General features: G+C 51.7%; 1 protein-coding gene across 3 annotated transcripts; it reads left to right on the top strand.

The window, feature by feature from the left end:
* The first annotated feature begins 255 nt into the window (after window positions 1-255).
* On the top strand, window positions 256-21,672 carry LOC140905785 (uncharacterized). Of its 3 annotated transcripts, XM_073329257.1 has the most exons (5): window positions 256-628; window positions 11,967-12,091; window positions 16,184-16,310; window positions 17,048-17,149; window positions 18,318-21,672. In XM_073329257.1, the coding sequence occupies exons 2-5, from the start codon at window positions 12,068-12,070 to the stop codon at window positions 19,163-19,165; spliced, it is 1,101 nt and encodes a 366-aa protein (XP_073185358.1). In that variant the 5' UTR covers window positions 256-628; window positions 11,967-12,067; the 3' UTR covers window positions 19,166-21,672. The 3 variants fall into 3 exon arrangements, with proteins under 3 accessions (XP_073185358.1, XP_073185361.1, XP_073185360.1); XM_073329260.1 differs by lacking the exons at window positions 256-628; window positions 11,967-12,091 and adding an exon at window positions 16,889-16,946 and having other exon boundaries at window positions 16,227-16,310; XM_073329259.1 differs by lacking the exons at window positions 256-628; window positions 11,967-12,091 and adding an exon at window positions 16,889-16,946 and having other exon boundaries at window positions 16,227-16,310; window positions 17,024-17,149.
* The last annotated feature ends 1,271 nt before the right edge of the window (window positions 21,673-22,943 follow it).

The following is a 22,943-nucleotide window of genomic DNA, read 5'->3' as shown; positions in this document are numbered from 1 at the left end:
TTCTGCTCCGAGCACCCAACTAAGTGCAGGGGCAGGGCCCTCAGCTAGTAACAATCTCTCTGAGCCTGGGATGGCTTCCATCCATGTCTGATTTTCTCCAGATTTCTTATTAACCAAAGAAGAGGTCAGCTGGCCTGGCCCATGTCAGCTTGCCTGAGCAGAGCAGCAGGGAGAGACAGAATACAAAGCCCCCTTAGCCAGCCAGCCGCACCCGCACCAGTCTGTCCAGAGCATCTGCGTCAGTAGGGCCCAGGGAGCCGGCTGGGGTGTCTGGCCGTTGGCGCGTCCTGCCGTGAGCAGGTGTATCTTCAAATGGCACGGTCTGGCTGATTTCACCCAGCTCTCTGAGCCCAGCTGCCCCCTGCCTCTGAGTCTCTGCTGCGAAGCCCTTCACATGAATAGCCTCGGAGCAGCCTGGAAGCTGGATGATCTTGCACAGAAGGGCGGTTTCTCTCCGGGAGCAGGAATCTCATTGTCCAGGAGCTCGGGGGACGTGCAGGTGGAAACACATTTTTCTGGTGTATGCCGTTAACATGGTTCCACTGATGGGCTGACGTCGCCATTGGCCCACAGGGCACCAAGCCAGGAGTGTGCTGGCCGGACGCTCAGGACAAAGACACACTCACAGGTAAATGGTGTCTAATAAAGTAGGCTCCCCCATTAGCTAAATCACTTCTTTAGCCGGCTTTCCTCCCTGAAGCCCAGGCTGTGCTCGTGCTAATGCTGAACCCTTTCACAGCCATCAGCTGTGAGGGGGAGTGTGGTCTAATGGTTAGATCAAGATAGTGGGTGCCAGGACTCCTGTGGCAGCTTCCCGGCTCTGCTACGGAGTGACCTTGGACAAGTCAGTTAATCACTCTGTGCCTCAGTTTCCCTCTCAGTGAGGTGAGGGTGGCAGCTTTGCCCTAGGTTGCCGTGGAGCTGCAAGGTTAATGAACAGCTGCCTGCAGAGCAGTGGGAGGAAAGGCCTTGGGGCTGTGAGCACAAACTGTTCTTTGCTCTAGTGGACTAACCAGCGTGAGTCTCAGATCCAGCCCAAGCCAGATTCTAGTGGGCTCTGAAGATGGCCTTGTTTCATTACTGACCTAGGGGAAAACTCCCCTGTCCGCTGCATGCTGAGCCAGGGGCCAGCTGGGGTCAAGCCATGTGGCTCGGCTGAAATCAACGGAGCTACGTGGATTGACACTAGCTAAGGATCCTGCCTGGTGGCTTTCGGTGCCTATGTGAGATTCATGGAGGGAGGAGAGCAGCATATCAAAGTCATGAGGGTTCACCGCATCTTGCCAGCTCAGAAGCCATGCAGGCCTTGTTGTTGAGTCTTCTGAGATGAGCTACATGTGATGTGTCCACGTCCCTGGTTTTTGGGCAAATCGTGAGCCAGAAGACCCTCTGTCGCTGTAACAAACTGGCTCTTATGCTGCCCCCCACTGGATGGAATTGGAACTGTCCCACCTGTGTGTCACAGACCCTATCTTGCTAACTGAGATTCTCCTTCAATTATGCTTGTGGAGCGGACTGATCTCAGTTCTAGCCCCACTGAGGCCATGAAGTCCCACCTGGGCAGCAGGGAGCAGGATTCTCGTAAGTCCCAGTTGGCTTTGCGTTTGTGCAATGTTTGGGGTTTGTTTGCCAAGCCGGCAACAGCGTTAAATCCAATAGCAAACAGCGGGTGGGTGTAACTGCGAAAGCTTTATCAATATGCCGCAGTTCAGTGGAGTGGCCGAGCGATGGCAGCAAAACCAAAGAAAGCAGCCGTGCTGCAGGGACACCAAGAACCGTCTGGTGTCAAAGCGAAAGACATGCTGGGCCCCGGGGATGATCTCACTTGGCAGCAGGGTGTCAACGCTGAACTCTGAAAATCTGTTCCTGCCTCTCATGAGCTATGCATGAGTGGGATTGCTTTTGTGTACCCGTGGAATAAGACACACTGTGAGATCAGTGTCATGGGCCTGCTGCCCGTAGTACGTTCCCCAGCTCTGCGCGCGCACACACAAGTTACAAGTATCTGAACAATTAAAAACGGGGGGGCATCTCAGGAACGCCTGGGTTAAGTGACCAATTTGCACCACTCACTCTAGCCTGGTCGGCCTGCTGATATACCAGTTGTAGTTAGATGAGGCCCTGAAACAAAAACCCTGTATCAAGGGCCTGGTATGAGGCCTAAGGCCTGAACTAAAGTAATGGTCAAGACTTCGTTAACATAAAGCAAAGTTAAGCTGTGAGCCAGAGGCAGGCCCTGCTTACAAAAGCCGGCAAGGAGAGGGCTGATGTTGCAAAAACACACATAGCCAAAAGGTCCTAGGTACTAGAGATATAAACATGTGTCAGGATGGTACCGAGAACGCTCGGATATGAGCACATTCCACACAGATAACAAGGCGCATGCTGACCCATCCTAAAGACAGGGGCAAAAGGGTAATATGATGGATGGGGTTGTTTTGCTCTAACCAACGTGAACAAGGTGAGAGGTGGCACCTTACTACGTAGAGGGTTTGTACCTCAATACATCAGGAGTGAGGTGTAACTTGTTTGTAGCTCTGCATAAGACTTTACCCCGAGGATATGTCTCTGTCTGGCCTGGGGCAGTGGTAAATCACGCCATGGACTGAGCCAGTCCATTGTCAGGGAGCACATATGTACTAGCAGAACTGTAGACATCTGATCCGGGGCGCTAGAGACTGTGTTTCGTTTGGCAATAAACCTGGCCGGGTGCCTTCGTACCTTGTCGGAATCTGTGGTCCTTGGGGTTTCTCTCGGGGTCTGCTGTGTCAGCGATCCGCGCAGAGCCGGAGCAGCACACAGAGGGAACACACGCACGCAGCTGGCTGTTATCAACATTGGACACAGCAGAGCACCACACCGGTGACGTCTGACAACGTTGGTGACCCCGACCGCTGATCTGGTGAGTAAGTGAGCTGTCTGCTGTAGCAATCGCGATCTAACATGACAGAAAACCACGAGCTGAGGAACCCCCTTATCCTCTCCCTTCAAATCCCCACAGAGTTTGATAACTCGTGGACCCGCTGGATTGCCAGTAAAGGGGGTCCATATGAATTTAAAAAAGAAAGTGGGGAAACTTGAACTGGCATTTGTAAAGCAATGGTAGAAACAGAAGCTCTAAGAAATAATAGAAGTAAAAAAGCTAGGATTTTGCAATGAATGTCCATGGCAGTCAGATGGCTTAAACAACACGCCGACATACTGGCCAGGCACGTAATGGAGCAAACCAGGCAAGTTCAAGGGATAACTAAAGCCTTGGAGGAAGCAACCCAGGCAGTCAAGCACTGGAAAGCCCAAGTTTTTTTAACAGGGCAACAGGCAGTCCAGACTCACGATCTGCTCGAACAGATAAAGCAGGAAAACAAAAAATTGGAGACAGCTGCGGAAAACCTGCAGAAGAAAAACGTTCCGTCCCCTGTTGCTCAACAGACTTTGAGGGTTTTTCCAGTCCCAGAAGGATGGGGGCAGAAATGGAAGCAGGTGGCCCTAGCTAAATTAAAAGATGGAACATGGGACAACTGGAATGGAGGCTGCACTGGGGACATGTGGATGACCCAGCTGGATCATCCTCTCTTGACCCGTGGGCAGGGGCCACTGCACCGCAACCACCACCTTATGATGAGAACCAGGTTTTGGACAAACCCTCCCCAAAGCCTAGACCAATTCCTGTTAAAACAGGAGAAATGAGGGAAAATGGGAGAGAAAGCCCTACCGCGGAACCTGACCCTGACACCCCACTTTACCCTTGACGCTACCCCACCAACTAGTGTTCCACCTCCATTGAGGTTATGGAACGCAGTGGAAACAGCAACAAAAAAAATTAACAGACACTTGAAAACAGCCCTACCCCCATGGCAATTATGCAGAAAGGAAAATGGAGGCACCCAAGTGCGGTACAGATACACCTCACCCACCTTGAGCGAGCGGCTTAACAGCCAGGCTCGATGCTTTAAAAATTAATGAACTAATTGCGTTAGCTGGAGCTGTCAGCCCCCCGCCTTCCAAGAATTTTAATGAGTTTATCGCATGGCTACGTAAATGCTCGCAGCTGTTAAAAGCAGTGGGAATTGATGTTATAGGAACCAATTTTAGTACAAACCCCGTTGGGACCACTGAATTGTCATACCCTTGGTTTTGATGATGATGTTACGCAAATGGTTAAACGTGTGGGGCTCAAAAGCATTTTAAGTTATCCAGTGGATTCGCTGCACTTAAAGGAATTACAGGAATGGCAGGAGAGGCTCCGGCCAAGATGGCTGACAGAAGACAAACGTATGTTAGGTTAACAGTGGGGGATACTGATCTCGAGGATTTGAAGCAACTTGTTTTGGAGGCACTGCCTTCTGGGGTGACCGAATGGATGAATGCTTGGTGCGAGAATGGAGGCAGAGACGTACCTTGGAATGAATGGATTGGAAAAGTGGAGACTGCGGTTAAACAGCAGGAAGGAACTCCTGTCAATGAGCTGCGAACACAGTTAGGACAGTGGAAAATCGGGGGTCCTGGATACTCTCCCTGTGGCCGTGGCCGGGGTAGGAGACGTCGTCGTGGAATGAACAGAGGTAGAGGAGTAAACGGAGAGAGTGAATGGGTTTCGCCTGAAACCTTGAAACGGGAGACTCCAGATCTTAAAGGGGAGAATGAGAAGCTGCGGACGCAGCTACAGGCATGTCTGGTTGGCAAGGGGTCTCAAAAGGGGGAAGAAAAGGCAGCGATGAAGGTGGCTAAGGCAACTGTGGCTAAAGCAATGATCCGATTGCTCATCATTCACTACCACAGGACAGTGCTTCCTGCAACTCAGACTGTGTTTTCCAGCCCCCCATGGCAAGAGATGTCTGGGGACCCCCACGCTGAAGCGCCTGAGTCAGGGATGGGCTTGCAGATTTTCTATTGGGCGTAGGGGCTGGAATGCCTATAGTAAAAGATCCATTTAATGTGTATCCAATAGTGGATTCCATACAGATCCAGGGCATATCAGGAACTAAGCAAACATATGGGGCCTGGGTCACTTGCTGGAGGATTCTCTGCACCTTGAAGTCTTTAAACCATGATTTGAGGATTTCAATAGCTCAGACATAGGTGAGAGGTTTTTCACAGGAGTGGGTGGGTGAGATTCTGTGGCCTGCCTTGTGCAGGAGGTCAGACTAGATGATCATAATGATCCCTTCTGACCTTCATATCTATGACTCTATAAATCTATATGATGTTAAAACCCTCCCTCTCCGGCTTGGTGTACGTACCCTTCAGGAGAAGTGTGCTGCTGCAGGGAGAGACAATCTAATTGGAGTAGAAACCATCAAACGATTGGGATTAATTCTGAACGTCCCAAACGTGTATCATACAAACTCTCACTGTAACGGGAGAAACAAATAACGCTCACGTGATCCCTATGGGACTTGCTACTCAAACGGCGAAAGCAATAAAGCCCAAACAGCCACCTCCTGCACCAGAAGGCTGGGAAGGTTGGTGAGCTGCAATTCAAACCATCCGAGCAGTGAACTCCCTAGATAAAGGGAAAATACAAACCGCCATTACAGTAGAAGGAGACAACCCCCATTCATCAAACAATACCCAATACCTCAGAAAGCAAAAGAATCTTTATGGCAAGTTACAGAAGAATTGGAAAAATGAAAATTAATTCGAAGGTATTCAGCACCTAACGCAGCACCAATCTGGCCAGTCAAAACCCTGCTGGCACATGCAGATTAACTATTGACTATCGGGGGTTAAACAGAACTGCCAAGCGGGGAGCCCCCAGTAATGGCTGCTTACTCAGAATTGTTGGAGGTGGTAACCCCTGACGTGAAGTGGTTCTCAGTACTCGACGTGGCAAACAGCTTTTGGAGTTTACCTTTAAACCCAGAGTCTCAATACAGAACATATTTTGTATTCTAGGGTATATGCAATGTTGCTGGAATGTTTTGCCTATGGGGTACTGTGACGCACCCACAATATTTCATGCTGTAGTGAGAAATATGAGAGAGAAGGAGGGGCTGTTACAAACGGGAAGGATAGTCCAGGATGTAGATGACATTTTAATCGTCAGTGAAACAGAGCAGGAACACAGTGTTAATGTGGCAGTTATTGACTTGCTGCCAAGCATAGGACTTGAAACTTAACCCCTCTAAATCCCAGATTAAAGAGAGAGAAGTGCAATATCTTGGAATTCGACTCAGTGCAGGGGGAAGGTCTGTGGATAAGGAAAGGGTAAAGTGCGTTGTTAACCTCCCTATGCCAGTAGATACTAAATCTTTGCAATCTTTTTGGGGGTTCACTAACTTCTGCAGAGAGTTTATGGTTGGGTATGCAGAGAAGGCAGGTCCCCTGTACGAGGTACTTAAAAGACCACAGTGGACCTGGACAGAGGAGGTAACTAATGTATGGGAGAGCTTGAAAAAAGGGTTAATGGAGGCACCTACCTTGGTCGCCCCTAACAACGAATTCCCCTTTGTATTGTACCCTAGTGTTAAGAATTTCGGTATTGTTAGTGTGCTTACCCAGGACACTGATGCTGGGGAGAGACCCACTGCTTATTATAGCAGAGCATTAACAGGTCCAGAAAGCAAACTGGAAATGTGTGAGCAAACTGCTCTCGCTGCCTATTGGAAACTACAAAAAGCTCAGGCAATTATCAGAGCGAGCAAGGTGATTATAAAGAGTCACCATGAGCTGGGAAAATTACTCAGTCAGGAAAACCTGTCTAAAGGACGTGTGAGAGGAGACAAGGCCATTCAATGGGTCTTTGCTCTCATGTCCGAGAATGTTGGATTAGTCCCACTAAAAGAACCTGAAATATCTGTATGGGGATTGACTATAAGCGATCAAGAGCATGTTTGTGAACCCCCTCCCCCCCCAAACGGGAATCCAAAGCACACCCTGTCTTTAAAGCAACCCCAGCTGAACAGGTGATTGGAAAAACCATTTGTTTTGTGGACGGTAGCTCATATTACTCTGAAGGAAAACGAGTCACTGGTTTTCCAGGGATTTGTTTAACTGGAAACCTACAAAGAGTTAACTTCTTCCAGTACAAATTGAGCAAAGGGGGAACACAGTCTGCAGAAGTGTCAGTGGTCTTAGAAGTTTTAGCTAGAATGAAGAACAAGCAAACAGAGCTAATAATAGGAACTGATTCAGTTTATGTTTACCAGAGAACCGCCATCTACCTACCATGGTGGAGTAGTGTAGGTTTTACAGGAACTGACAGATCCAAAATTAAACACAAGACCTTATGGCAGCAAATAGAGAAATTGGCAGGGCAGTATCAGAGGATCCGGATGGTTAAAATAAAAGCCCATAAGAGAACAAGTCCATTGAAAAAGGGAAATTGAACAAGCAGATAAAGTGGCTAAGGAAGCACCCCTCACTGAAACGCTGTGGGAGCCCACACCCATTGCAGTAATCACCCGGGCTCAGGCAAAACAAGAACAAGAAAGGGAAGAAAACAACCAGAAAGGAAAGGAGTACTTGTGGCACCTTAGAGACTAACCAATTTATTTGAGCATGAGCTTTCGTGAGCTACATCCGATGAAGTGAGCTGTAGCTCACGAAAGCTTATGCTCAAATAAATTGGTTAGTCTCTAAGGTGCCACAAGTCCTCCTTTTCTTTTTGCGAATACAGACTACCACGGCTGCTACTCTGAAACCAGAAAGAGCTACAGTTTTTACAGGACCTGCAGGCAAAAGATGACTTAATACAGCAATGGATAGTAGCAGTGGCAGGGTGTCCCGTTGGGAAAGGAGGGAGACCGAATTCTGGCAAAACCAGAAAAGGAATGGGTCCTGGTAATCCCTCAGCAGATGCAGTACCTCCTTTTAGGATGGGTCCATGGTTCAACTGTGGGAGGTCACCCAAAACAGGAAGAGGCGTTAGAAAAATTTAAAAAACTGGGATGGTGGCCTGGAATGAAAGAGGATTTAAACCTGCATATTCATAGCTGTTTAACGTGTGCTAAGCAAGACCCTGCTAGAAGAAAAAGACGTGGAGAGTTAATGCATCAAGCATCAAAAGGCCCCCTTCAATGTTTACAGGGTGATTTTGTGGGACCCTTGCCTACTGCTCCTAGGGGAAAGATTTTTGTTGATAATCCTGGATAGTTTTAGCACCACACTGGTGATGTCTGACAACACCAGTTTTCAGGCCGGTCTGGGAATGGATGTGAATTTTATACTTGGAGAAATCCCCATTAAATGGTCACTGCTACTCAAGCGGAACTAGGGTGCACCAATGGTGCTGCCCATCGAGATCATGCAGGAAAAGCAGGCACCAGTCTCTCAGGGTGACAGCTGAACTGCGGTCTCTCTGCCCACAAGAGAGCTTCAAACTAACAGCAAGCGCTAAAGAAGTGGAAACATTAGACTGAAATGATAAAAGAATCCCCCATGGGTTAACAACCACCTTTGATCACAGACTCGGACGGCATGGGACAACCTTAGATTTTAACTTTGGGAGGAGAGAATGCATGTGCAGATGCATTTAATTATTTGCATTCCTTTCCCCCATTTTAAGGAATACGTACATAGTTACAACTGGGTCTCTTTTTGAACTGCCTATGGATTAAACACCTGGGAAATTTAACATTGTTGTGGATCCTTAACTGCACCTTAGCAGTGACTGTTTCCTTTCCCCCTCCTCTGTGGCCAGATAAAAATTCTTTGCGTGGTTTACTGCCCTCCCTCTTGTTTCAGGCTGGGGTAACTGCATGTAATCAAGTGGAGTTACTGCAGGTTTATGACAACTGACAGCAGAATCTGGGCTTGTGTTTATATAAGGATGGTGTAAAATGAAACTCTGACACTGCAAGCACCCCAAGTCTGGTAGGGATGTTTGAAAACAGAGCCACGCTTTGTTTCCTGCACCCATCAAAATGACCTTGGTACAATAACATGGTTGGAAAACTCACAAACATCTCAAGGCCCCATTCCTTGAGCTTCCCCTGCCGCAGCGAAGCAGTGGGACAAATCCAGGAGGTGTTACTTAGATCTCAAACAAAAGAACTCCTCTCTGACAAACTAATTCGGGGTTGAGGAGTTCATAAAACTGAACATCTCAGAACTACAGCAGGGCTGGTGCATACGTTGCAGTATGGTCTATTGTGTCACTTTCTTCTTGTCCTTCAAATCACTGCAAGGAGGTCTCCAGTGGCCTGAAGACATCAGAATGGGAAAGGATCGTGACATGTTGGCCATTGACATCACTTTACCTTTAGGCGGTTTATTTCTTTTTTTCTGTTGGTGTAACCGCTCGTTCAGCAGGTTGGTGTTTGTAAACTCCAGGTTCTGCTGTATGGGAAAATTCCCAGGGGGAGTGAGACTGAGTGAAAACTGAGGCCAGAGTGTGAGCTCAGGGTCTACATCTGGAATAATTCCGCTGCAGTGGTGGTTGCCGTAGCGAGGAGTTCTATAGAAATGCCCTGTAGACACCGGTGGGGTCACCCCTGATTTAAACCAGCATAACTGAGATTGCAGGCTGGCCCATTTGGCTTCCGTGAACATTTGTTCCAAGGATCTGATTCTCTGGTCTGCTTCACACCCCTTGTGCCATTCTGGCAGCAGAAAGGAGCCACAAACTGAATAGAACTGGCCCCAGGGAGCTAAGTCCAGCATAAGAGGGTACCCTGGCCAGCACTGAATGGCTGAAAGGGCTCTAAGACAGTCCCTAGCAAGGGAATGTGTCCAGCACAGGGAGGGAATATGACCAGGAATGCCTGGTGCTCTGGCTATTCATGACTGACAAATGGCCCATAGAGGGCTGCTCTAACTTGCCTGGGAAGTGAAACAATGGCTTACAGTCACTTCTTTTCATACCACAACACGACCACAAACAGGGATGGAGAACTGGGGCCTGGGTGAGGACCCCCCTCCTCCCCACATAGTGGGCCCAATGTGGGGAGTGGCCAGCTTTAGGGCTTCAAGCCCAGGCCCAGAGGAAGTGGGGAGGGAGCAGCAGCATCTCCAGGAAGTTTTCCTGCTGACCAAGCCTCTGGTGGCCAGAGGGAGCCGAAGCTGGAGTGGAATCTGGGCCACCCTTTGACACGGGGCCGACCTGTGTGGACACAATGAGAACATGGCACCTGCCCTTGCATGCAGGGACTCTGCTCCCAGCACAAGTCTCCCCAGCTACTTATGCCGATGATGCCCAAGGGCTGAGCAGGGCGCAGGCTTGGTGGGGGGACGGAGTCACCTCGCACCTAGTGCAATATCAGAGTCTCCCTTACAACTTTCTCACGCGGCCGTATCAGAACCTGCTGATGGTGGGGTCAGCTGTGAAACCCCAGTGGGCTTCGCTGGAGGAAAAGCCTCAAGTCCATAATTTCAGAGGGCCAAATCCTGGTTCAGGCAAAATCGCCACTGCCTTCAGTGAGAGTTTGGCCACACCCAGGCCTTCAGGGTTGGGCTTGAAAACTTCACCCAAAATCATACACAGATGCAAATTATTCCACTAGCTGAGCCCAGGCTATGAAACGATCTGGTCAGATCTGGCTGCCTGATAGGCCAACACATCAAAGGGGTAAAAAATCCCAGGCAGCGGCAGGCTCCTTCCCTGGAATTTGAAGAGCATTTTGGCAGGTGACTTTTCCCGTTACTCTTGGTCAGCAGCTTCAGAGCCCTGACCGGAACTGTGGCCTCAGTGACACCAATGACAAAACCTCCACTGACTTCAATGGGGCCAGAATGCCAGGCAATGAGGAAATGGGCCTGTCTTAGGGCTTGGGCATCGGGTGTTGGGTTCATCACCACAAGAAGTTAGTCAAACGTCAGGTCAGTGAAGAGAACACCAGAAAGCCAGGTCACGGGGGCTGATGGTTAAGATATGAAAAACAGCGATAGTAAAGTCTTGCGCCAATATTTTCAAACCTGTGTACCAACATCTTAGACACCTAAATACATATTTAAGCTTCTAAATACAATCGGTTGGGCTTTCTGCAGAGCAAAGCACCCAGCACTCTCACTGAGAATGGGTTTGGTCCCTCTGGAAATCAGACTGCTCTCAGACAAGCTGCCTGTAAATGTATTCAGGTGCCTGACTGTGTTTGGAGCCACTGGTCTTTTATCATTGGTAGGTCCCAAAGCATATTACAAGGTGGGTAAGCATCATCGGCCCTGTTTTATAGATGGGGAAACTGAGGCACTTGAAGGGTTCCTCGTAGTGCTGAGGTCTCAGAGCACCAGGGAGCTGAGGCAGGAAATGTCCGTGATTTGGCAACACTTCTAGGCCCACAACTGGAGGCCTCTGCACAATAGTGCATTGCACCCTATGGAGGTGGGGTTGAAATATGAGTTCAGGAGATCAGGGCAAATCCCTGGTCTTATCCCCAGGCTCGTTAATGTCTACACCGGGGAGATGGGATCTAGCATTTAAGTCTCATCTGAGCGATTCCCACACACTCAGATGTACCCCAAGCCGCCAGCTCAGCGCTGGCCCCATGGCCCGCTCCGGCAGAGGGGCGAGTGGGACGGGAACGGGTGCCTCTGTGGCTTCCCTCCCCTACCCAGTGTCCGGCGCTCAGCCCAGGCCCTGCTGGGAGATGTTATTTATCCCCTCTCCCCCTAGGAAGCCAGGGAGGGTCTGTGCTGGGGACTGTGGCTGGCACACGCCGCCGGCATCCCACAGCAAGACCTGGGCAGAACTACATCTCCCAGCGTCCCCCTCTAGCAGCAGCCCACACGGCCCCTTCCTCCCAGGCTGTTACAAATGGAGATGGCTCTGATGTAGGGAGATGCCCCTCTGATTTGGGGACCATCTCGGCAAAGGGGGATTGGACCAGCCAAAGCAGTGACCCTCTGGAGCCCTGTTTGGGGTGCCCCAGCTTGACCCCCCTCACTGGCCCTGAGGGCCACTCCCTCCCCATATCCCCTGCCCTTGCTATGAGCTGTGGCAGCTAATCTTCCCCAGCCCTGTATTCATCAGTTTGTGGAGTGGGGCAGGGGGCAGTCTGCACCGGCTGATTGGGAACTTGCTTTTGCAGGCACATGAAAATGTGAGCGATGGATCCCTGCGAGGTGGACAGATCAGGGTGACGGCTGCTGACCGGCTCCCAGCCCCGGACACCTCGCGTTACCTGCCGACATGTCTGAAGGGCTCTCCCGCAAGGTAAGGGTTGGGTGTGCGGTCAGACCCGAGCAGCTTGTGGTTACTGGTCCCCTGTTGGACAGGATCAGTGCCCGGGGTTCCCTGTGGCCGTTCCCAGCCATCTAAACCGGACACCCCAAGCTCACCCAGGCCTCACCCCTGATTGAGGAGAACAGTCCCCAAGTCACCAATATGTTTATCATTGTCCCCCCCACCTCCCCCCAGATCGACTAGTCCAATGGAGCAAAAAGACATGCCCCGTCTGCCTCTCTTGGCAGCTTTCAGACATTGGCAGGTGCCAGTCGATCGTGGCCCCAGCACATCACAGACCAAGGCTGGTGCTAGGCCCTGACGGGGGTAAATTAAGCAACATGTCTGACATGTCAGTAGGTATCTGATTTGAAAGTGCCTGAGGCCAGGGCTCTGGGAGTCATGGCTGATGTTCCCTGGTGTTTAATTTCCATGCTGGGCAGGGGGGTGGGGACTCGAGACCTGGCTGCATGAGCAGGAACCATTCCTCTGAACCCCCCAGCATCGCAAGGGTTAAAACAACACACACACACACACGCACGCACGCTCGCTCGCTCGCTCGCTCCCCATCCAGACAGCCTGAGAGACAAGACTCTTGTGTTCCCTTTGCCTGTTTTAAACACAAGTCTCCAGCCCAGCAACAGGAGACAAAGGACCGGGTAGCTCAGGCAGCTCTGTCTATAAATCCCTAGCATCAGCTGTGCCTTTCCCTGTCTTTGTCCTATTATGGGGGTCGATTCTGCCGGGCACGGAGCCTCCCTCAACTCCCACTAGCTGCACAGAGAGCGGAGAGTGCTCAGCACCATCCGGGGGAAAGGTGCACTTCTCAGGATCAGCCCCGTTGCCTTATACCCCAGGGACCTGACTGGCTTCTACAGAGCTGTTCTGGCCCTAGGCTTTACCTTAGGTGGGGAGCCAAGGGCAGGCTTTTCTGACCCACCTGTCCACTGGCTTCAAATGTTCATCCCTGCCTTCTCTCTCTATTGATCACTTGCCATGGAATGACAGGTATGCACATTGCTCCACAGCTCCACGCCCTTCCGTTCCCCGTTCCTCCCAGGCTGGTAGAAACAGCTTCAGTGTGTTCTGGCTCTGGGAAAGTGCCTTGAAGCCATGAGTGGGGCTTTACATGCAATAGGGACAGGGCACGTTCTCGTTAAGGTAGATCACAAACTGGGCTTTCCGTGGCCTCGTAAACATTAGACGCGGGAGGAGAGATGAAAAAGGGTGGGACTGTTCAGCTGAAAATAGAGGTGCGTGAGGGGGGGAATATGAGAGAGGTCGAAAAAACCAGGACTGGGGTGGAGAAAGCGAACATTTCCCCCTTCACACAACACAAGAACCAGGATCACCCAATGAAATTAATGGGCACCAGGTTTAAACCAAACCAAAGGGTGTTTTTCTTCAGACAAGCCACAATTAACTTGTGGAACTCATTGCCATGGGATATTGTGAAGGTCAAAAGTATAACTGGGTTAAAAAGAAGAGTTAGATAAGTTCATAGCAGACAGGTCCATCAACAGCTATTAGCCAAGATGGTCAAGGACGTAACCCCATGATCTGGGTGTCCCTAAACCTCCAACTGCCAGAAGCATCTGGCCGTGGCCACTGTCAGAGAAAGGATACTGGGCTAGACACATAGGCGCCGACTCCATGGGGAAAAAATGGTGGATGCTGAGCACCCACCGGCAGCCCCCCCATCAGCTCACTCCCACCCCACCCCCAGCACCTCCCACCGCCGGCAAGCCCCACTGATCAGCGCCTCCTCACCCAGCCTCCTGCACGCCATGATCAGCTGTTTTGCAACGTGCAGGAGACTGGGGGGATGGGGGGAGGAGCGAGGCGGTGCACTCGGGGGAGAGGGCGGAACTGGGCAGGAAGAGGCAGGGCAGGGTGGAGCGGGGGCAGGAAGAGGTGGTGCAGGGGTGGGGCCTTGGGGGGGAAGGGTGGAGTGGGGGTGGGGCCTGGGGCAGAGCTGGAGGTTGAGCACCCCCCAGCACTTTGGAAAGTCAGTGCCTGTGGCTAGATGGACCATTGGTCTGACCCAGTACAGCCTTTCTTATGTTTTTAATATTCTGTTATGTAATTGAGTCCATCCATGACAATGCAAAATTGTTTCTTATTGTACGTGACTGGGCAGAGCTCAGTTATCTGGATAGGGTGAAATTCACCCTGTGCAAGGGATCAGCACAAGTGGAACTTGAGTGGTGCCTAGATCTTGTAGGGCTGAAATTTGATGTAACTGGTCTTTGTGCTGGTCCCTACAGGGGGTGAATTTCACCTGTACTTTGTCACCAGTTCTGAACCTTATTCAGTTCTTGGCCTCAAGAATATCCTGTGCCAATGAGTTCCACAGATTAATTAGATGTTGCATTTTTTAAAAAAAATGCTGTCTTTGTGTCCATTGTAAATCTGTTGCCCTCTCTCGCCATCCTTTCTAAAGCGAGGTTTCTAATAGGGAAGGGATCCTCAAGGGTTATTATCATCCCGCACACTCAGATGGTGACCTCCAGACCCAAGTCCAACACTTTCCCTCTAGCAACTTGGGCATGTAGAAAAATCAGGGTAAGAGATTGGTAAGGAGACAAGACGGAAGGAAGCTTGTTGAATGCGATCTAGTTAATGGCCAACCGGGACCTATTTTTAGGCTTGGAGTGAATAGGTAGGGCCAGAAGGATTCCTGTTCTAATCCCATTCACTTCACTGGAGCTATCCCAGGGGTGGATCTGACCCAGTGTTTTGCCTATCTCCATCATAGACGATAAACTTTCTAAGCTCCTCTTCCACGATGGCGGGGGGAGATACCCAGAGGGCCTCTGACAGGGATCTAGCAATGGTGGTGAGTCGAAAGTCCAATGCGGTGCTGGGATTGTGTCTAGACAGGGGCTCTGCTCTGCACCCGCTCCCACCTGCTTGCAGTGAGAGGGCTAAGGGGGGCAGAAGGGTCTGACGTGACTTCCATAGCGGCAAACCCAGCATTTGGCACTGCCCGCACTGGTCAGCTGGCCATCTTTTCACGAGGCAAAAGTGGGACACGTGCAGGAGCCCCGCCCCCCTCCATGGCCCCGCCCCTGCTCCTGCTTTTCCCCTCTTGGCCCTGCCCCCTATTCCTCCTCTTCCCACTGAGGCCCTGCCCTCTGGCCAGGAGAGAAGCCAGAGCTGGGCAGTGATAAGAGCCACCCAAGGCCCCACCCCTGCTCACCCCTCTCTGCCCCCTGCATCGCTCACCCATAGGGCTGGTAAAAAGGCCCTCCCACTTTGAAAAGTAATGGGGCCATGGGCCCCTGGCCGGCATCCTGGCCAAATTCCAGCTCTGATCATTCTGTCCTGCCTCCCTGAATTCCCCCGGCAGCTTCAGCAGGAGACAAGATTCTTCCTGCCCCAGCCACAGGTCCAGACTTTTGAGTGAAATGCCCTGGAAAGTTGCCTTAGTCACCACTGTCAGTTATCTGTTTGGCAAGTTGGAAAGGCCTCTGGATGGTTCACTGCCCCACGAGCCACCAGACTGAACTAGAGGGGAACTGAAAAAAAAAATCCAGAAACCGGCAACAGCTGGGGTTTTAAAACATGCCAACAGACAAAGGCAGCGGTTAAAAAAAGCAACTCTGATTTCAGTCTGACTCATGGAGACGTGCCCAACGTCCTGCTGCCATCTCCCTCTTCTCCCCCGTCGGGGCCAATCACGCCTCGTGCCGGCTGTTGACAGTACAGTCCTTCAGAGCACCGAGAGGCCCCAGCTGAAAGAGACTGACCCTTCCCCAAGGGACGTAGTCTCATAGACAACACAGGCCATTGATGGAAGGGGAAACAGAGGCACAGAGAGCAGAAGGGACTTGCACAAAGCGCCCAGCAAGTCAGCAGAAGACCCAGGAACACAACCCAGTTCTCTTGTATCCCAGCCCAGCCCTCTGTCCATTGAACCGTATCTTGTCTTAAAATTGGATTGTGCACTCCTGGGGACGGGACTGTGTCTCCCCATGTGTTTGTTTAGCCCCTGTCCCAGTGTGGGCCCATGCGCGGGTGGGTGCTGCTGTTCTATAAATGAGACTAATCACACCAAACGTGCACTCGTCGCTGTTTCAGGTCCCCGTGACGTTTGACGACGTTGCCGTCTATTTCTCTGAGGAGGAGTGGGAGATTTTGGCAGAATGGCAGAGGGAGCTTTACAAGGAGGTGATGAAGGAGAACCTGGAGACTGTGCTTTCTCTAGGTAAGACAGTCATCTGCCTTCCCTGTACCCGGTTCCTCCCTCCTGCATTACTTTGGACAGGACTTGCCGGTGTTTTGTGTTACACTGTAATGAACTGGCTGGGGTGCAGAGGTGCACACTTCCCTCTAGTGGATGAGATTAGAACTGGCCAACTGTGTGTCCTAGGCCCCATACTGCTAACAGCTAAATAAGATTGTCCTTTAGCTCAGGTAGTAGAAGATTGTGATTTCGGAGCAGGGGGAGCCATGTCATAGCATCATCCCACCCCCAGATTCCAGCTGGCTGTGACAAGCAAACTAGTTAGAACAGTGAAGTCCCAGATGGCCCTGTGTCTGTTACAATGCAGGTGTAGAATTACACACTTTCCTTCTCACGTTCCTCCCAGTGACATTCAAGGAAATAAAAAAATATATCGATAGCTTAACGAAATGTCCCCCAATTAAACTCCCACTGTGGCGCATAAGTGGTCAGACTGTGTGGAAGGCTTTGTGGAAGAAGGGTGTCTCAAGAAAGAGCCAGTGTCACCAACTCGCGTGATATTATCATTCATATTGTGATATTTGCTGTTCTTCTTAAAGCCCCAACTCCTGGAATCAGGTGATTACATGAGAGTCTCAGCTTTCCTTAAAAGAAAAAGTAAGTTTCTAGCCCTCCTGGTCTCGGAGAAAAGCTCTGCTGAGTTTCTCAGAGACTCCTCAATCTGAACTCTAAAGCTTGTCATCGTCTTTCTCGGGAAGGATTCCAGATCCCCAGACCTGGCGTCGTGTCCCTGACGGAGCGAGGGGGAGAGGCTTGTGTCCAGTATCCCAAGGACCCTGCACCTGAGACCCACTTTGGGGGTAAGTGTATGGCTCACAAGGTTCTGTGGGCCAATCTGACGTGGGGTCCGTTTCTCTTCTCCTGAAGGTTTTGCACAGGCTACGTCGAGGTGGCCAAACTGCAGCTCTTTTACCATTAAAGTGAGGCTCACAGAGCCCCCCAAGCCTCTCCCACTCTCTGCCTACCAGACGGGGGTTGGGAGGAGAGCTCAGGGCTTCTGTCCTGCGGGGGAGTGGTAGGGCTAGGGGCTTCTGCCAGAGATGACTGGTGCCTGCTGAGGGGGGGCACAATTTAAAGGTTCGCCCCCCCTCCAATAGCTTGAGTCATGCCACACCAGGCATGCCCCTTCTCTTCTCCTCAGGGGGGTGTTAGCTCCCCGTGGAGAGGCAACGGCAAACAGCTGGGAGCTGCAGGGAGGGGCCTCTGCTTTAGCTCTGTGGGAAGCGTCAGCCACAAAAACTGCAGCTTTCCTTGCAGCTCCCAGCTGGTTTCCTCTGCCTTTCCCCACAGCTGCAGCTCCAGGTGCTGGCTCCAGCAGCTGCTGTGCAGGTCTCGCCATGTGACCGAGCAGGGCCAGCAAATATCTGGGGGGTACGTGCCTCCATGTGCCCCCCATGCATCGCCTCTGGCTTGTGCCCCACGGGTAGGGGGGTGTCTCAGGGATTCAGCCCCGGGGAGGTGTGTCTGCTGGGGCTCGGGGCTTCAGCAGGAGCAGGGCTGAAACCCCAAGCCCCAGCAGGTGCACCCCGTCTCTCAAACTTCTGAAGGTTGTCGTACGTGGCTCGGAGGGTCAGTAAGTTTGGCCACCCCTGGGCTACTATAAAATCTGCACCCAGCATCTCAGCCAAAATCCTCGTGGAGTGGAACCATGTTCCCGCTGTTCCCCCTAGGACGCCCAGGGCTTGACTTGTAGTGGGGACATGGCGAGCGGTACAGTGCTCTGAGAACCAAGGCCGTGACACACAGACTAGTACCAAAGGACTGGCCACGCCCACAACCACCCCAAGGCTGTGGTTACCCATGAACGTGTAAGACAGAGAGAGACGTCCCCAAGTGATTGACCTGCCCAAGCGCCCTCCAGCCCCAGGACAGCGCCCCCAAGAGGGCCGTTTGCACTGCGCGGACTGAGCAGTGAGGCGCGGGGGCTGGGCTGTTTCGGTGGCACCATGCTGTATTGGAACCTTTCAGGAGACAGCTTGCTAGGCCCTGACCAAGAAGCGGACGCCATCGAGTGGGTTGCGGAGCAGCCTAGAGAAGCCCCTTCTCTCCCCAGCTGTGATGCACGTGTCCAGTGGGGCTGGAGCACCTGCAGCGAGTTGGGACCGCGGGGGCAGCCTGGGTTACTGGGCCGCTGGGGAGCTGGCTCTGGAGCTGTGCCCGACGGGCGCGAAGACACCTCCGGGCTGCAGCCGAACCGCCAGCAGAGCCAGGCAGAGGAGCAGCCGCGCCCGCGCCCCGGGGCCCGCACACGGGCGAGAAGCCCCACGCCTGCGCCCAGGGCGGGAAGAGCGTCGTCAAGCGGTGCGCACCGCGGGGAAGCCGCACCGGGTGCGAGAGGACCTTCATCCTGCGCTCCAACCTGGTGCCGCACCTGCCGGAGTGCCCAGGGCCGGAAGGGATTCATCCGCCACTCCCAGCTCCCGCGCCCCGGGGACGGGGAGCCCCCCTGCCGCTGCCTCAAGGGCGTCCACCAGCCGACCAACCTGGCCACTCACCAGTGGACTCACCTGGCGGAGGGGGCCCTGCCGTGCAGCCAGCCGGGCCGGGCCTTGCTGAGCCCCAGGGAGAGCTGGGAGCAATGTTCCCTCTCAATTTTTGACAGGCCGTGTGCGCAGAAAATCTCTTCTGTGCAAATGGCTGTGCGCGCGGTGTGTTGCCGTGTGCACGGGGTTTGGGATCTGCGTGCGCCCGCACACGTGCACAGCTTGCAGGGCACGGGGCCTAGGAGGGAAGCAGCCGACGCGGTCGGAGGCTGGCGGAGCCGGCTCCTGTTCAGCCAGGCCTGCATTCCTCTGGCAACACCAACAGGGTCCTAGGTGGGCAACACTCAGCCAAGCACCGTACCTTACCCAGCAGCCAGAGCGCGGCTCGGCTGAGCACCCGCACGGGCCTCTCTGCAAACTGGTGTGAGCACACGCATGGTCCTGTCCTGCTGCTCTGATTATTGCTTTGTACTGCAGAATCATCTGGTCCTAGGCCAGGGGCTAGGCGCTGTACAACACAGAACAGAAAGGCCATCCCTGCCCCAATGAGCTTACTTCTAAGAGAGGAGAAAACAAACAGCTGCAGCCAGACAGGCGGGGAGCACAGGGAAACAATGAGACAGTCCTGGTCAGCAGGATCAGCAGTGAGCTCGGCCCCCCCACTGCCGAACCGAACCGGTGTCAAGTTTCCTAGAGAGTTTTCCTCTCGCACAGTGTCAATACCTTCCATCTGTCTCTATCCTTTACCTCCTCCGTTGCAGCGAGCCACACACACAGGCTGGGCGTCCCTAACTCCTCTCTCTCTCCTTCTGGCAGTTGTAAAGCCCTCATCACTGCAAACCCCACCCAAGGAAGGGCTCAGTCATAGTTTACCTGCATCGCCCTCTGCCTGAGCTACCAAACATTAGCCAGGCGGGGGTGCTGCTCTTTCTCCTGGGCATGTGTCTTTGAGTCCTGTTGCTCTCTGGGAGGCCGGCTGTGCTCTGCAGATGCATTAGGTCCTCCAGCTGGGCTCTCCGTGTGGGCACCATAGCACTTGTTTCACAACCTCTCTGCTGGCACCCTGCGCTTCTTTAGGTTTTGCTCACCTCACAACAAGCTACCTCAACTTGCTCAACAACCAAGCTAAAGCTACCTCAGCCCCCTTCTGTTCCCGGCATCTCTCCTTGCACATGTTCCTCTCTGTGGAGTCTTCTCTCAGCCAACGTGTCGCCGAAGGGCTACTCCCAAACACAGCACAGGCTCGGCCTCAGTCCTTACCAATGGAGGACATCCAGCCCCAGGACAATATACAGCCACCGTTTCCTGGTGTGGGTGCCATCTGCACAGGACCTGCTTGGTCCGGCCAGTTCAGCTCCCCTACCCCTGCTAGGCAGGCATGTTAATCAACGGCCTCCTGTGGGAGACCCCCTCGGAGGCTAGCAGAGTGTTAGGGATCCAGCCCGTGGGCCGTAGTTTGCCCATCCCTGCCCTAGGAGGTTAGCAGAGTGTTAGGGCGTTTTCACTCACCCTTAGGACACAGGATGACAAGATGTCTCTTGGCTCCCAGCTATATGAACCTGTAATATCCAAATGCAATTGACGTCACCCATTTTACTGGGATTCTCCTCCATTTAGAATCCAAAAAGTCAGCGACAGAAGGACCTAGTTAAATCACATCATGTTTATCCCAGCGGACAACACAAAGCTGTTCCCCGTTCCATATTTTCCATGCCTTTGCCAGGCCAGTCTTCAGTGATTCCAGAGACAGGGCTTCCACTGCTGCTCTTGGGCAACCCCATGCGCTGGGTGTCCCTAAAGCTCCGACTGCCAGAAGCCGGGATTGAACAGCAGGGGATGGATCACTCAAAAATTGCCCTGTTCAGTTCGCTCCCTCTGAAACATCTGGCACTGGCCACTGTCACAAGACAGGATACTGGGCTAGATGGACCACTGGTCTGACCCAGTGTGGCCGGTCTTATGTTCTTAAACTAGTCCCCAATGTAACAGAGGTCAGTGGTAAGATGCTTGTGGCCCTAGAGCGTTGAGAAGCTATCGGGGGCAGCAATGAGCACCAGTTTTCTATGCAGACCTGGCCATGCAGCCTCTGCAGAGTCAAAGACCAACACAGGGTGGGTTCCCCCATCACGCTGCTGTTCACGTCTCGCTAAGTTCTTGCCGTTTTCATGCTCTAGCTGTCCTGTAACATGGGGAGAGACACAGCCTAGGGATTAGGCCACTAGAAACAGCTGAGTTCCAGCCCTGGCGCTGACAGTGATACCTGGGGGCAAGTCACTTAACCACTCTGTACCTCCACTGCTTCCTCTGTGAAATGGGGGTGAGAGATGTCATGAAGCGCCATTAGGGTTTGTACCATGTTACCGTGCTTGGCTCAGGTCTATGAGAGACAGGGAGGGTCAATTTCACTGAAATCCACAGAGCTGCCTCAGTTTCTGGCCATAGATCATTTGGCCCTGAATCTCTGCGGTTTCAGGAAACAGAGGGAATCTTCAGTGAAATTACTAAGTGGAACAGTGTTTCAAAACTTGACATTTTTGAATAACAGGGAGTCCATACTGTGTTTACAGGCGCAAAATAGTCATTATTATTATGAATCATTAATACTAATAACAACAAACAGACAAAATGATGCTTGTTACATGGCTATTTGAGGGGTGCAAGGAAGGAATATTGCTTTACTTACCTCCCCCCACTTTATTTCTGGTACTAGACTGTTTGCCATGCCAACATTTCTGTGAACACAGATTCATTTCTGGGTTTCAGAGTAGCAGCCGTGTTAGTCTGTATTCGCAAAAAGAAAAGGAGGACTTGTGGCACCTTAGAGACTAACCAATTTATTTGAGCATAAGCTTCGTGAGCTACAGCTCACTGAATGCATCCGATAAAGTGAGCTGTAGCTCACAAAAGCTTGTGCGCAAATAAATTGGTTAGTCTCTAAGGTGCCACAAGTCCTCCTTTCCATTTCTAGGTCTGACTCTAATGCCTCTCGTGGTAGAGGGCTGAAGTGAGGTGATGGAGCCTTTAGGACGGACCCTCTATATACTTGCTTTCCTAAGTTTAAGGCAGACACTTAGGGCCAGCATCTGATCTCAGTATGCCAATATAAATCTGCAGTGACTCCGCCTAAGTCATCAGTCAGACCCTGAGGTCGGAAATGCCCCTCGGTCCTGTATAAGCATGTAACTATTGGGCGGCATTTCCTTCTCGTGGTATGGGAGTGTGTGTGTCAGTCCAGTCTGGAATCTTTTGGGCTCTGTTTTTGCGCGTGATAATGGCCCCGAACATCTGGTGGTAATTCTCTAGTAACCTGAAAGCTCTTTGGCAGCTGTACTAGTTTATCTTAAGGCAGGACCCCCTGATCCTCCCTCAAAACAGAGACGTGAACAGAACTGCAAATGCACCCGCTGCATCCCAGAATTCAATGCCGTAGCCAGTTTGCATAATGGAAAATTGCTTTATCCCGGACCCCCTGCCTTTCCATTAGCTGTTTAATCTCCTTCTCGTCCTAACCCTGTTAAGCCCCTCCACTACAACTGAATTGTGTGGCAGCCATTTTGCATTGTCACACCAGCAGTGAACATATGACATTACAGCAAGCATGTGAACGTTCAAAATGGCTGCTGCTGGGGCCTGCTCCTTTTTCCAAATCTCTGGCCATTCCGAGCCCAAGCCCTGTTTGTAGAGAGAGGATCTTCTTGCTGCTTACAAAGCCAAAGGAAGGCTGGGTGGAGGGGGGAAGGGTCAGAGCTTTTGATCTCTAGGTTTAAAACTGGATGTAAATAAATATCATACGAACTCAAGTCAGGAATAAGGATGATCTGGTATTTGTGTATTTGAGGGGGGTTCTTCACTTTTTAAAGGATTATGTGTTGAGAAATGTATTGAATTGTATTTTAAATATATCTGTGTATATCTAACGTCACCTAATTTCTAATATTTAAATGTTGGTGAATAATCAAGTGGTTGTTTCTATGTTGGTCATTGATGTTAATGAATTTTACTGTAAATATATCCAGGAGATAAAACTGACCAGCTACTGCTTTAAAAGGGACTTTTTCCTCCCAGTGCCTCTGCCTGGGTTTCTTTTTAATGTTCTGGTGGAGCATAAGTA

This window comes from Lepidochelys kempii, chromosome 2 (assembly GCF_965140265.1).
Source record: "Lepidochelys kempii isolate rLepKem1 chromosome 2, rLepKem1.hap2, whole genome shotgun sequence".
NCBI classification, from domain to species: domain Eukaryota; kingdom Metazoa; phylum Chordata; order Testudines; family Cheloniidae; genus Lepidochelys; species Lepidochelys kempii.
Note: the sequence above shows the minus strand (reverse complement) of the source record. Positions and strands in the feature narration are given on the sequence as shown.

Bases quoted from the DNA above. Each gene is read 5' to 3' on its own strand.
- LOC140905785 (XM_073329257.1), top strand. From the start codon at position 12,068: ATGTCTGAAGGGCTCTCCCGCAAG. The intron at 16,311-17,047 runs GTAAGACAGTCA...TTTCTCGGGAAG, and splicing joins GGAGACTGTGCTTTCTCTAG to GATTCCAGATCCCCAGACCT. The intron at 17,150-18,317 runs GTAAGTGTATGG...GGAACCTTTCAG, and splicing joins ACCTGAGACCCACTTTGGGG to GAGACAGCTTGCTAGGCCCT.